Source organism: Mya arenaria, chromosome 2 (genome assembly GCF_026914265.1).
Source record: "Mya arenaria isolate MELC-2E11 chromosome 2, ASM2691426v1".
Classification (NCBI taxonomy): Eukaryota; Metazoa; Mollusca; class Bivalvia; order Myida; family Myidae; genus Mya; species Mya arenaria.
The window spans coordinates 70,307,873-70,323,569 of NC_069123.1; the positions used below are offsets into that span (position 1 = coordinate 70,307,873).

The 15,697-nt window shown below is 38.2% G+C and overlaps 2 protein-coding genes across 2 annotated transcripts; both read left to right on the forward strand.

Annotated features, from left to right (window-relative positions):
• The first annotated feature begins 1,960 nt into the window (after positions 1-1,960).
• LOC128222293 (nose resistant to fluoxetine protein 6-like) lies at positions 1,961-5,738 on the forward strand. The gene has a single exon (XM_052931263.1). The coding sequence runs from the start codon at positions 2,349-2,351 to the stop codon at positions 4,719-4,721; it is 2,373 nt and encodes a 790-aa protein (XP_052787223.1). The 5' UTR covers positions 1,961-2,348; the 3' UTR covers positions 4,722-5,738.
• Positions 5,739-10,702: 4,964 nt separating this feature from the next.
• LOC128216870 (uncharacterized) lies at positions 10,703-15,400 on the forward strand. Its single transcript, XM_052923575.1, has 3 exons — positions 10,703-10,712; positions 11,581-11,893; positions 11,998-15,400. Exons 1-3 carry the CDS (start codon positions 10,703-10,705, stop codon positions 15,398-15,400), a joined length of 3,726 nt encoding a protein of 1,241 aa, XP_052779535.1.
• Positions 15,401-15,697: the final 297 nt, after the last annotated feature.

Genomic DNA, 15,697 nt, shown 5'->3' on the forward strand with positions numbered 1-15,697 from the left:
CATATTTATTCACTTGTGTATTTTTTTAGCTCACCTGAGTACTAAATGCTTAGCATGAGGTTTTGTGATAGGGTGATTGTCCGTCGCCGGTTTTTTCCCCGTTTTCCTCGAAACAACTTCACCTCCTAAACCACTGAGATAATATCAACAAAACCTCACACGAAAGTTCCCTAGGTGGTCCTCTTCCATATTCCTTCAATAAAAATTGTTCAATGCGGAACTCTAGTTTTCATGGCAACGAAAAGTATTTTTATTAAACCTTTTTACAGAAAGTGATTTCCCGATTTCCAAATGATTTCACCGAAATGTCCCTTAGACCCTATCAAATCCCCCCCCCCCCCCGTAAAAAAATGTGATTCGTAAAAAACATGGCCGCTAGGGTTATATTTTTTTGGAAAGCTTTTATAAATCAATGCTAGAGCAAAAATGTACACTACTATAAACTTCTAGTGACTTTTATTTTATATACAATGGAATACTAGTTCCTTAAAATAAGGTACTTGATTATTGAGCTGGTATCAACGTGTGTGCTTTTACACTTGCAGCTCTGCCTTACCAAAGAGGTCAATTCATAGTCGGACAATTTCATAGGCCTCATTTAATACATCGACCACATATACTACCGTTCGGTATTTGTATACCTGTTATGTCATAGTGTTATATGTCTGTTTGTCCGTCGTAAATCGTGTCCGCTCTATATCTCTTGAAACGTTTCAAAGATTTTGAAATCACTACAAACAAATGTTCAATATTTTGAGATGATGTACAGAGCACATGCTACAACAAGCCCGATTCAAGGAGAGAAGAAGAAAAAAAAGAATAAGAAAAAGAAGAAGAATGTATATACGTATATTATCTATGAAAGGTAAAACTTACGCACATATATTATAAACTTTGATTTTTTTTCAGATTAAAGGAATGGTATATTGTACTTTGCGGGCAGCCAAGCTATGACTAATAATCCCAATGAATGTAAATCTAATGTTCTTGACATGATCAGATTATTGTGCGTTATTTTTCTGTAATGATCGTACTAATAAAATATTCAATTATACATTATATGTAATCTATATTTGTTGTAATTTTAAGGTAATACGCCCGCCATCTAACGATCGAAAGAAAATATATATATGGCTTTGTAGGATTAAAATAAATCAGTGTGATTATTTCTGGGTACACTAAAAATATAACCTACTGAAATATAATCTAGTACATGCGAGGTAATTAGTATATAATTATAATGTACAAGAAAGTTGTTAATATGTTTTGCTTTTCTAAACAATTAATTTTGAAGTAATAGTCTGGTAAAGCAAAAATAAACAATAACTATTACATATTTGTTTTGTAAAATAAAATAAGGAACAAACTCGATCGCGTCGAGCAAGGTAAATGAAGAGTCACTCAGAACGAGAACTTAACCGCAATATGTTATTTTCTAATATTAGAATAATCTTATCACTAAGTAAACAACGCACTGCGAGAGGCCGGACTGCGCTGAAGTGAACTTTTTTTTCGGATATAAAATATTTGTAAGTTTGGCCTGAAAGACAAAAGCCTCAATAACTTTTTAGTCTCCCTGAAACGAAGCCTGGACTTGTTCAAAATAGAGTTGTTCTTTACTGGCAGTGAATCCAATTTAAATTTTAATTTGTAATCTCCGAATCTTGTGTTTTTAAAAGTAATGCTGAATGCATTTTATTTGAAAGGAGCAAACTAATAACTCTGACGATGGGCTTTATCTTTGGTGATCTATTTAATATTAAATGCTATCTTATATTAATGTAACTACAGTTTGTTGGGTGTTATTAACATGTCCCTGGACTGGGATAATATAATACAACTTCAACATTCTCTTTCAGTACTCTCCGATACAAGTAAAGGGAGGTAACTGCATAGTGAAATATTATCATTTGTGTGGTCTGTAAGTTTGAAACTATTGACTGCATCGTATTGTTTGGGGGTATGTTTATGGCGATGAAAGGGATGGGTGTGTGGGAGATATGCCTAGTTTTTGAATAAACTGAAACTGAAACGGTTATTGATTCGGATATTTATCAATGCCAACCGTATTTCTTTATTTAAACTCGACATGGAACATGTAATGATATCATAGTCACGTGACTACATTGTCATTAGGTCAAAATCAAGTGCATAAGATACTGTCACGGTCATATGACATGTAACGATTTAAGTACTGTTTTAGATTATTGATGATTCAGTACATGATTCTTGAATGGATACTAAAATGTTCAATTTTATATTGATATTGCATGTGTGGATTACTGACGGTCTGTAAATAACTATCTCGGTATCTGTTTTGTGGACCTACATTTGGACATTATTAGAGCATGGCGGCTGTACATTTAAATCTTCTTTTCGCGTTTATCGTAATTGTGACTGCTTGCCATGGAGATATAACACCGGAGTTGGACAAAGTGTTCGGGATTTATACAGAAAGAAACAGCTCATTCAGTATACAAGGAAGTGGAAACATTCAGGATTTCGCTAATGTGAATTTGATAATAGATCAACTACATCATGTGGATTTATATGATTTAATGAAGCAGTTTGGACACGACAATAATGCACTTGTCAAAGGCATTGGAGAGCATTGCTTCAGCGACACACTGTTTCTCTTGAAAAATATTCAGTTGCAAACTGCTTTATCTTTTATAGACGCAATGGGAAAGCCACCTTCCGGTATTCTTAAAGGCAGCACATTTTGGGCTGGGGATATGCAAGAATGCTCTGATATTCCTGGAATAAAAAATGCAGGTACAAACGAAACATTCAATGGGAAATACATGGTTGTGAGCATCTTCACCAACGAACGGGCCATATCTGCACTTGGTGTGTGTGTACCATCATCTTGTAATGAAACAGATACGCCTCAGCTAATGAACCTAGGAATACTAGCACTAAAAACGTACGTACCTCAGCTAAAAAACGTGAGCATCGCCGTGACCCAGCCCGCGTATGGAGTTGAAAGCGAACCGTTAGATGCCGGCGCAAAGACATATCTTGTTATTGTTGGTATTCTGGCATCTGTTGTTATGATTTCGACGGTTGTAGACTACTGTTGCACAAAATGGAAAACTAGAACCGAGATTTCAGACTTGGATGGATCGGAAAAATACACAGATCTGCACGAAGGAGACGATCGAACCGGACTTATTACAGGAGAACTTTCTTCGACAGTATCAGATATCAGAATCAATTCTGCGAAACACTCATTTTTAAAATTTGTGAAGGTGTTTTCTATATTCTCTAATGGCAAGAAACTTTTTGGAACGGAAACTGCCTCTGGACCTTTAGCGTGTCTGAACGGAATTCGAGTTGTGAGCATGTGGTGGGTCATACAGGGACATGTCTATGCATTTGTTGTATACTTTTCAGACAATACGGCTGATGTTGCTGATATTGTTAAGCGCTTTTCATTTCAGCCGATTTTGAATGGAACGTACTCTGTTGATAGTTTCTTCTTCCTTAGTGGTCTTTTGGTTGCTTATCTAGCTGTGAAACAGCTGAGAGCAAGACAGTCGATGAACTGGGCATATTATGTTTTACATCGCTATTGGCGCCTTACTCCCATGTATGCTTTTGTAATTTTCTTCTATGGCTACGTTTACTTGTACACATTGTACGGACCGTGGTCGTTCATCAAAAAAGTAAAATCTACTCCAGGCCAACCTTCACTAACAGACGGAATGGACTATTGTAAGAAGTATTGGTGGACCAATCTGTTATACATTAACAACTTCTACCCAAATTACGGTGATCTCGGAAAATCTTGTCTGGGATGGGGCTGGTATTTAGCAAATGATATGCAGTTTTACTTATTCATTGGTCCATTGATGTTGATTCCAGTTTGGCTTAGTTTTACATACTTTCAACACGGCATTAAAGCACGAGTTCTTCGTATTTCAGCCATTGCTATATCAGTCTTATTGATATTTGCATGTATATTTATCAGAATGGGACTTGTTCTTTACTACGGCATTTATGATGAACTAACTGGTGCTGCTACAAAGCATAAGGACGACCCATACGCCCAACATGGTCCACTGTATGGACGACCATATGCTCGCTGGTCAGTGTACGTTATTGGGTTATTGACTGGCTATCTCCTCGCTATGAAAAACAACCGGATAAGGATACACCGCCTCCTTGCTCTTCTAGGCTGGTGTGTTGCGATTGCATCAGGTTTGGCTGTCATATATGGCCAGTACTATTATAACGAACACTTTAGTATCGACCCCACAAAACCTGGACCTCACATGACAAAGACACAAGCGGTGTTCTACATTTCACTTGGTAGAGCGGTTTGGGGACTATGTTTGGCATGGATAGTGGTTGCTTGTGTCTCTGGAAACGGTGGTCCAGTAAGTGACATTCTGTCTTGGAAAATATGGGCACCTCTTGGTCGGCTTACCTACGCGGCCTATTTGGTACATCCTATAGTTATCTTTCACTATTACCTTAATCTGTCCAAGCCCTTTCACATAGCCGACTTGGAGATGGTGTATGCCTTTGTCGCCAACTTGGTTCTTTCGTATGGGTTGGCATTCTTGGTTTCTATGGTGTGTGAGGCCCCCATGATTCAGCTTGAGAAGTTCGTCTTGGAATCCACCATGGTAACCCAATTTGGATCACGGTTCAATGAGGTTTGGTCTAATATGCGCATGCGTTGTCAGAGAAAAATCGTAAATGGAGACTTGTGAATTAACATACATTTCTCTATATATTTCATTGTATGTTTCTTACTGTTTTGTTTGAACATTGTTCACTTGTGTAAGATCTGATTCTTCATATGTTAAAAGATCTGTATATTTACATGTTTTGCTCTTATGTTTTGTTTTTGAAAATTATAAATTAATACCTTATGTTTCTGCCACTGATTTCTGTAATTAGACTTTCTACATCGGTGTTATATTAGTTGATCACCAACTTAATCGAACTATATTGGAATTTGTTCTAAATTTGATATCGGGTATGTGTTTACTAAAGCATTAGATTTATACCTGTTTTAAGTGTCTATTCAGTTTATGCGGCCGAAGATACTTCAAAAAGTCATGTAATACCTTGTTTAGGATCGCCGCTTTACTCAAAACCATGTCTATTAACATGTTGTTCAAGCATGAAAATGAAAATCTCGTCGAAAATGGTGGAGTGATCAAAAACCCCGTTTCAAAGCAGAATTTTATACACATTTTGACTATGTTACAAAAACTTTTTATTAAGAAAACAAATTGTATTTTCAATTAAGTCATATTACTTCTTTAAAGAGATATTTGATATTAATTGAACTTTATTAATGACAATGAGGATCGAATTATATGAATGAAGATGTATAAAACTTGTCAATTTAATCAAGACGGCCACCGTAATGGACTGCAAAAACACATTTGATTGATAAGTATTATGTTTCTGGGTATACATGGACTGTGTGGTTTGAAGGTTTTTACCGTTTATCCCATTACATAAACAGTTTTTCTATAAAAGGAAATTACACTGTTTGCAGAAAGCACGATCGCATTGCCAGTGAACACCGGTAAAACAGTCATGTCGTATTTGCTTAAGATAATGATTAATAGTTTCGTATATATCTGCATATGTGGGTTTTAAAGCACACGGTTGTGTACAGTCGATAATGTATGTCTGAGTTTTGTTTCAGTACAACCGAATTGTTAAACCGTTTGTTAGCTTCATGTTTAGAAGTGTATTAAATTTGAACCTGATGATGTTTTAATTGTCTCTTTTTAATGTGAATCGACACTCGTATAACTATGACAGCGTGACAACTAGCCATATTTACACATTTATGAATGACTGCTGTGTATCAATAAGTTAAGAGTTTGCACTCAACCTAATCAAATACGCATATGGTATTTCAAGGAGCATGCCCTTTTTTTGCGAATATTGAATGTATTGTTCTTGAGGATATATGCATATCGAAGGGTGAAAGCGAAAAGGTTCTATCTTCTTCTTTATTTAATGTCATTTAGAACCTCGCTTTCATCCCTCGATACATATATACATATATTTAGGGACAAATAGTAAAACACTCAATCGAATATTTTGCTAGGTATGTATACGTCATTATAATAATAAATGATGTCCAGGCAAACTTTCTCCACAAAAGTACTCTTGCACACAAAACTTGAACATGTTTATATTGTCAACAGTGTAAACAAATGGTTTATTTTAGTGTATGTTCATGTATTGCTTTATGTCTAATGTAAATGACTGCCGAAAATAATTATTCGTTATTGCTTTTAAGATATGTTTAATCTAAAAGCAAGAAGAAAAAAAACACACCAAAAAACAATGCCATATTTAGATAATGAGTTGGTTTTACCATTGATGATCACCGTTGGAACAAGTGTACTTTAAACCCCATTCGGAACTCCTCGGCAAAATGTATCGAAAACAACCTCGGATGTATGCCGGTACATCAGTAGAAGTAGTTCGTAAATTTTCGAATTATATCATTAATTAAATGTAATGTTTTAGCTTGTGTTTGTAGGTCTTAGATTAAATTAATTCCAAGAGAAGAGAATAATTTGTCACCTTAGTGCAATAACTCAATAACTGCATATAGAAATAGAAGCAGATATTGAGTTCTTGCACTAAGGTGACGAATTGCAAACATAATTAAGATTCCCATGAGCAAAGCCAGTAAATTTAACTGCTAAATAAAACTACTACGCAATCTACTTGTAGCGTAGTTAAAGTGAACAGATTTCTGACATTGTAAACCGTCCATATACATCCGAGGTTGTTTTCGATAAAAGTAGCCGAGGAGTTCCGAATGGGTTATTTAAACTCTAGTGAGCTCCTGTTTCCCTTACCGTACCGAGACGGAAACCCTTTCATCTATATACAGTGGAGGTCTTGAGCCTCCAAGAAGGTATACGAATGAATGTTTTACTATAGAACTTGTTCCTGTATCTATCAGTATGGTTTGTACCAACGTGTGTGTAATTCTTACACATGCTGTTCTGTCTCGTCAACTTGCTTAGTCCATACTCGTTACATTTCATGAAAATACTACATCGACCAAATTTATGCCTACGTTCTGTATGTGTATACATTATGTATTCGTTAATGGTCTCGGTTGTACTGGATAAACAGAGACGTATTTGTTCAGTTTCGTTCATTTGCGTTTATTTGAAATATTCAAACGGGCCCGTGGTGCTTTAGAGGTAACACTCCTTTGAAACTCCGGATATGATTTGACATGTTTTGATATGCCTAGAACAAAAACCAGAATCTCTCACGTATAAATCAGAACATCTGTAATTTACAACCGGTAAATCATACATGTATAATGTTGAATCGTTTTTAATCAAATAAGGAACATTTTTTATATTTATTTGCCCGTCATCGACAAGTGTTTGTGGAACATGTTTGTGGGACATTCCTTGGTTAGGTCATCCTTCATTCTCCAAACGTTCTCGCACTCTATGGTCACAACCTCACACAGGATAGTAGTCTCGTCATAGTGGTATTTGAACAAGATCCTGATAATATAAAATGAATTGTCGATAAATTGCGTCATAAATGCTACGTCGGAAGGCAATAATTTGCTTCGAATGAAGACTTTAAACAAAGATAACTTCACTATTTATTCATCATTTTAAATAAAAAAGCGCAGTCTACGGAGCCTCGCCTTCGGTCTTTACCAGAGTTTGATTGAGAGTTTAGTTCTATCGACGAACCTTTTCACAATACGGCCGTCTGGCGGAGCACTGTCAAAACATTATTTTGGAAACAGGTTTGTCGAAATGTTTGATGAAACTAATCACCTTATCAAACTCCGGTAATAAAACGAAGACGGAGCTCTTTAAGCGGCACATACTGCCCTTTGTTTCATTAAAAATGGTGTAGTAAAAGAAAAGTTATCTTTGATTTAAGTCTTCATTTTCAGCAAAATATCGCCTTCTTACGTAGCATATATGACGTAATTTATCACGTGGTATACACACATTGATAATGCAACAGCAAAAATCAACAAGTTTAAACAAATGCATAAAAATGCTTGATTGTTCATTTTTTTTTTACTTTATCTACGTATACGGGCGAACTGCCGGTGTAAGGTTTGTATTTGACCCGCATACAATTTTTAAATGATACCGGGAAGTCCATTTTTCTATGTGGTCGAACATCTCAGTAAGGAAGTCGATATATTAACCTATACTATATTACAATGATGACAAGGGAGTCGTGGTACGATTGGGATCAAAGTGCTTCCTAACATTGGAAGATTTTAAAAACACAAAAAATACGTTTTATATAATATATATATGGAAGTGAGAGCCATCCGATCACTGAAAACAGCACTTGATGTTATGCTGAAACTGTTTATTGACAAAAGTGACAACGAAACGCTCTCAACGACTCCTATATTCTCCAAAGTTCAATTATCCCTACATATAAGTTCTTAATCAAAAATGCAGAATGTAAACCAGTCACCTTATATCATATGGTAGGTGGCGAGTCTCTAAGCGCTCACGGCAGTATGCTGAACGCTTCAGTCCATTGTTCTAGAACATTTCTTTTTAAAACTTAATGTAATGAAATGTATCCGTATGTAAGCGTCAGGTATATCCCCACTCGATCATTGGACATGTGGAGATAGAGGTGTGCAATGCTTAATGAATCCCTATTTTTAAGCGTCATTGGGCGCGGTTTGGTTTTCAACATTTAGTATATATTTTTACAAAAATCATCATCATCATCATCATCATCATCATCATCATCATCATCAAATCTTCACAAATGGTCTTACACGGCTTAAGTATATTTTTATTTGGGGATTAAGCAGCGCAAGCGTTATTCTTTAGATCTTCTACCATACGTGCCTGACCAACCATCTATATAGCTCTAGTGACATCGTTAGTGTTAAATCCTAATCGTATTATCTCGATCGAGTTAACTTACAATCACAAGCGGGTAGCTAATCATCTCAAAAGTTACCGACTAATGCAAGTGCTTGACCTACTAATGCAAGTGCTTGACCGACTAATGCAAGTGCTTGATCTACTAATGCAAGTGCTTGACCTACTGATGCAAGTGCTTGACCTACTAATGCAAGTGCTTGACCGACTAATGCAAGTGCTTGACCTACTAATGCAAGTGCTTGACCTACTAATGCAAGTGCTTGACCGACTAATGCAAGTGCTTGACCTACTATCTGCCGTATCGTTAATGTTTGCCGACAAAACCAGCTCGACTTTCGCTCTGCCGTATCGTTAATGTTCGGCCAACCAGACCAGCTCGACTTACTATTGTAAGCACTCTCAATATGCCGTATCGTTAATATTCGACCAACTATACCAGCTCGACTTACTATTGTTAGCACTCTCGATCTGTCGTATCGTTAATGTTCGACCAACTATACCAGCTCGACTTACTTTTGTTAGCACTCTCGATCTGTCGTATCGTTAATGTTCGACCAACTATACCAGCTCGACTTACTTTTGTTAGCACTCTCGATCTGTCGTATCGTTAATGTTCGACCAACTATACCAGCTCGACTTACTATTGTAAGTACTCTCAATATGCCGTATCGTTAATGTTCGGCCAACTATACTAACTCGACTTTCCATTGACAGCGTTCTACCGTCCACCGGCGAGCCCTCTTCTGGCGCGATCAACCAGCTTTATAAACTTACTTCCTCGAGTGTTCGAAACTTTAACCTTGAAGTGACACTCGTATTTATGTATACACATCTATAACAAACATAAATTTTGAGTGATAAGCCTTTAACTACTAATAATGCATTAATGGACATAGGCTAACATATTAATTACCATAAATAACACGGTATCCTTCATAAGAACCATTGTTTTCTATAATTATTCATCGTTTTCGGTTAATTAAAATAACTGAATTAATTGTGGTATACCTTATTTGGGAGTGTGAGTGCATCTTGAAAAAGGAGATCTATATCGTAAGTTGGCTTTGTAACACATTATTAAGATAAGATGTTGAGAAACGCTACGTGTACGTGTGAATGGATATGACAGGTTATGCAGTGAATAGTGCCGTCAGGAAAGCGAGCGTTAATGAATCTACACGTACATAGTTATACTTGTACGATCGACTTAAAGGGGCAACATTCGCTGCCTCGGCAGCGAGTAAATGGGGCGTGGCTTATTGTAAATTCCCTCAGCTATGTACCTGTCTGTTAAACTCAGTGTTCTATCTTAAGCATACACAAGAGAAATGTAAACAAACAGGGCTGATCAGAGCAGACGATGTATTTCCCCACACTACAATCTTCTATATGAAATAAAGATGACCAAACAGATGTTTTCTTTGAAATGATCGTGTTCTTGTTCCTGACTGGCATTTTGTTATTTCGACTAAATCTTTTTTTCTGTATGGGACATCCCTTTTTAGAATCAACATTCTCATTCCAGTCCAAAATAGCAAGGTTTATTCTCAGTCTGGAATCCAATTCTAATTATTTTGTCAAAATGCTTTATTGAATGCATCCACAACCCTAGTACAAATTAACCTTATTGTAAACGAGTTCAGCAAGGAAACAATTCAGATAGTGTTGACACCTTTAATTGGTAATTAAATGTCACTGGCTGGAATCTGGTTTGTGTATTGATAACTGGAAATCAAATGCACATTTTGAGTCAAAAAGGAGGGAACTCAAACACAGTTATACATGAACATTTGCAAGACATGGAACTAGGTACTGCCTTCCTTTAAAATAATAACTTTGGGCAGAATAAGAAGACTCAAAATATGGAACTAAATAATCAGGACAAAGAGAGAGAGAGAGAGAGAGAGAGATATTTACATAGTTTACATGACTGAAGAACAATAGGAGATATTCACTTTACCTGGCTGGGATTTAAACATTTGTAATGATGACAAAACTTTTGATAGAAAGCGAAGGAGCAACTAACATTTAAGCAATTTAAGCAATGAGGTTATAATTATTTTTTTAAAACACAAATATGAAAACAATGTTACATATTTAAACCAGGGAGAGGTTCACCAGACTTATTAGTTACGTAACGCTTAAAAAGAAAAAAGGGTTAATATCATACAAAACAATTAGACTAAAATGTAGCATATGAAGCTGATGATATCTATCAATAATTTTGGGATATGCAGGTGAAATAAAAAATTATCAAGGTTTGTTCACTTTTGTTACTACAGTATAATTTTATGATAGTGAGGCATGTCGTCTGCTACAAGCAAGCTGCTAGGGATGTAAACACCAGCACGTGGTAATGTTTACAACAGAGAGTTCATAACCCCCAGAACACCAATTCGCCACTCCCCCGGCAAATTCAAATTTTCAACCTGACAGTTGGATTTTTTTTCTCAAAGTCATGTTTCTAGTAATGTTTCAAAAACAAATTAAGGATTTTGTATTTGTTTAACCTTCATTTTACATGCCTGCAAAGTTTCATGTCTCAACTTTTTGTAAGCATTGCATAGATTTGGAAAAAGTGTCCCTGATGTGAATCATGCATAAAATTATACAAAAGCTTGCCCCAGCGCCACCTGGAGGTTTATATAGTCCTGTTTCAAGTACAGAATCCCTACAGGCTGCTACACATTCAAGTACAGAATCCGTACGGGCCGCTACACATTCAAGTACAGAATCCGTACGGGCCGCTACACATTCAAGTACAGAATCCATACAGGCTGCTACACATTCAAGTACAGAATCCCTACAGGCTGCTACACATTCAAGTACAGAATCCGTACGGGCCGCTACACATTCAAGTACAGAATCCGTACGGGCCGCTACACATTCAAGTACAGAATCCCTACAGGCTGCTACACATTCAAGTACAGAATCCCTACAGGCTGCTACACATTCAAGTACAGAATCCGTACGGGCCGCTACACATTCAAGTACAGAATCCGTACGGGCCGCTACACATTCAAGTACAGAATATTACGGGCAGCTACACATTCAAGTAAATAGTCCGTACGTGCCGCTACACTTTCAAATACAGAATCCGTACGGGCTGCTACTCATTCAAGTACAGAATCCCTACGGGCCGCTACACATTCAAGTACAGAATCCCTACGGGCCGCTACACATTCAAGTACAGAATCCGTACGGGCCGCTACACATTTAAGTACAGAATCCCTACAGGCTGCTACACATTCAAGTACAGAATCCCTACAGGCTGCTACACATTCAAGTACAGAATCCCTACGGGCAGCTACACATTCAAGTACAGAATCCGTACGGACCGCTACACATTAAAGTACAGAATCCCTACAGGCTGCTACACATTCAAGTACAGAATCCCTACGGGCCGCTACACATTCAAGTACAGAATCCCTACGGGCCGCTACACATTCAAGTACAGAATCCCTACGGGCCGCTACACACCCAAAAAGCCAGACCAGATAAGGGGGGTCTTTGATGCATCTGCCAAGTTTGAAAACTTGTCCCTCAATGATGTTCTCCTTCAAGGCCCTGATCTGATCAACATTTTGCTTGGTATCCTTCTACGTTTTCGAAAAGACAAGATAGCCATCTGCGCAGACATTCAGCAAATGTTTTATAACTTTCTGGTGAAAGAGGAAGATCGTGACTTCCTCAGATTCTTCTGGTACAAGGAAAATGATCCCAACAAAGAAATTATAGAGTATAGAATGCGGGTTCACGTATTTGGGAACAAGCCTTCTCCTTCTGTTGCTAATTTTGGCTTGCAGAAAACAGCCGCCATTAGCGAGACGGAGTTTGGTAAGGATGTTCAGGAATTCATTTCCCAGAATTTCTATGATGACGATGGTCTCGTTTCATTACCCACTGTCGAGCAAACAGTAGACCTAATGAAGCGAACACAGGCCGCTCTTTTACAAAATGGAAATTTGCGCCTACACAAAATAGCGTCTAGTGATGAAAGGGTTCTCAAAGCTTTCCCGCCAGAAGACCTTACTAAAGATCTTTCTTGTCTGGACCTGTCCAAAGACGACTTGCCCACTCAAAGAAGTTTAGGTCTACTTTGGGTTCTCAAGTCAGATTGTTTCACATTCTCTGTCCCTGATGTTGAAAGGCCTTTCACACAACGAGGAATGCTTTCTGTTGTGAATAGTTTGTATGATCCTCTAGGCTTTGTCGCTCCAGTCACCATTGTGGGTAAATTGCTGCTCAGGTCAATGACGTCAGGAAACTGTAGTTGGGACGAACCATTGCCTGATGAATATTTTCAGAAATGGCTTGATTGGACTGATTCTTTAAAGTCTCTGAAAGATGTATCGATATCTCGTGGTTATTTTGGTCATTCTTTAAGCCAGGCCTCAAACAACACTTTGCTCTTGTTCTCGGATGCTTCAGAGAAAGCAATTGCTTCAGTTGCTTATTTGGTCAGTGAGACTGTTGAGAACAGTAAGACTCAAATTGGGTTTGTTATGGGTAAAACAAAGGTGGCTCCCACAAAAGGTCACACAATTCCAAGACTGGAGTTGTGTGCTGCGGTTCTCTCCGCCGAGATTGCAGAACAAGTTCTTGCTCAGCTCCAAGTTCATGTCAACGAAGTTAGGTACTTTACAGACAGTAAAGTGGTTCTAGGTTACATTTATAACAGGAAAAGAAGGTTTTACACCTACGTAGCTAACAGAGTAGAAAGAATTCTCAATTCTTCAAAATCCTCTCAGTGGTATTACATTGACACAAAACACAATCCTGCGGATATTGGCTCCAGAGGTGCGTCTCCAAGTCAGATGTCTGACTGTATGTGGTTGAAGGGACCTCCCGAAAAGATCTTTGTAAAAATGAATCAGTCTAGTGAGCATTTCTGCTTGCATAACCCAGATCAAGACAAAGAAGTACGTCCAGATGTCACATGTATGGCCACGAGGTCTATGGAGGGACATTCTAGTTTGGATCCCAAGTATCTCCAAAAGTTTTCCTCTTTCAGACGTCTGACCAAGACTGTAAGCAACTTGCAACATGTCTGCAAGTCGTTAAACAAATCGTGCGAGTGTGTTGGTTGGCATCTCTGTCCAGAAGCCTCTTCAGCAGAAAATGTTGAGAGCGCCCAGTGTTTGATATTCCGAACTTTCCAGAAGGAATCATACCCTAAAGAGATAGACTGTCTGAAAGAAGGCATTCCCATTCCTGCAAGTAGTCCTCTTCTGTCTCTAAATCCCTTCTTAGATGAAAAGGGTGTTCTTAGAGTGGGAGGAAGGCTAAGAAACTCAAAATTGCCAACCCCAGAAAGAAACCCTATCATCGTCCATGGTAGAAGTTATCTAACCTTGCTCTTGATTCGTCACTTTCATGAAAAAGTTTTGCACCAAGGTAGACATTTCACAGAAGGCGCTGTTAGGGAAGGTGGATTTTGGGTCACAGGTGGCAAGAAACAGGCTTCTTCCTATATCTATAGTTGTGTTCTCTGTCGCAAACTCAGATCAAAAAGTCAAACTCAGCTCATGGCGGATTTGCCCGCTGATCGCCTCATTCCAGCCCCTCCTTTCACGTATGTAGGAGTAGATGTATTTGGTCCCTGGAATGTGGTCACAAGGAAGACAAGAGGTGGTCAGTCCACCAATAAACGGTGGGCAGTTTTATTCACATGTCTCACGATAAGAGCTGTGCATGTTGAATTGGTGGAAGAAATGTCTTCTTCCGCATTCATCAATGCATTGAGACGCTTCATCTCTATTCGTGGGAATGTTTTACAATTCAGGTCTGACCGGGGCACCAATTTTGTGGGTGCCACATCTGATTTAGGGGTTGACGCTGTCAACATAGAAGATCAGCGTGTAAAGGGTCTCCTAGAGGAGAAAGGCACAACTTGGGTCTTCAATCCTCCACATGCTTCCCACATGGGAGGTGTCTGGGAGCTTATGATTGGTGTAGTGAGAAGAGCCCTAGATTCCATACTCACCGGCCATAAGCTTCAAAACCTCACTCATGATGTACTTGCTACTTTAATGGCCGAGGTGTGTGCTATTGTTAATGCACGACCACTAGTGCCTGTGTCACATGATGCAGAAGCACCGGAAATTCTGAGTCCTTCCATGCTGTTGACCCAAAAGTCATCCTCGCCTATCTCTTTCAATGAAAACTTGTCCATCAAAGACATTTACCGAGCCGAGTGGAAAAGGGTCCAGGTACTTGCAGACCAATTCTGGGCTAGATGGAAATCAGAATTTCTGAATATGCTTCAGAACAGGCAAAAGTGGGTCACTTCAAAACCAAATCTCAAGGTTGGGGATGTAGTTTTGCTCAAGGACAGTTCAACCACTAGAAATCAGTGGCCTTTGGCAGTAGTTGTTGAGGTATACTTTAGCACTGACGAAAAAGTCCGAACCGTTCAAGTGAGGTCTGTAAGTGATGGAAAGTCGAGTTTGTTTGTTCGACCTATTACAGAACTCGTTCTGCTTTTAAGCGAGTAGTTGATGGTTAGTCGTGTTAGAGTGGGGGGATAAGTGTACATAGTGAACAACTAGTCATATTCTCTAGTCATATTTTGTATGTTAACATGTATGTTTGCAATAGTTTTTGAAATCCTTGTAGACTTTGGAAGATATATGTAAGATAAGGTTTGCATTTTGGAATATCTTTCAACAAGTAACTCGAGATGAGTAAACCTTTAGCTTCCTTATTTATGAAATTCAGTGAGTGTGGGCTTAGTTTTCAATTTTTGTGTTTACGCCTAAAGTTGAAAATTTGCTTAATTCTACTGAATGTTT

Coding starts and splice junctions, on each gene's coding strand:
- LOC128222293 (XM_052931263.1), top strand. CDS start 2,349: ATGGCGGCTGTACATTTAAATCTTCTTTTCGCGTTTATCGTAATTGTG.
- LOC128216870 (XM_052923575.1), top strand. Junction 11,894..11,997: donor ACGGGCCGCTACACATTCAA/GTACAGAATCCG, acceptor TTTCAAATACAG/AATCCGTACGGGCTGCTACT.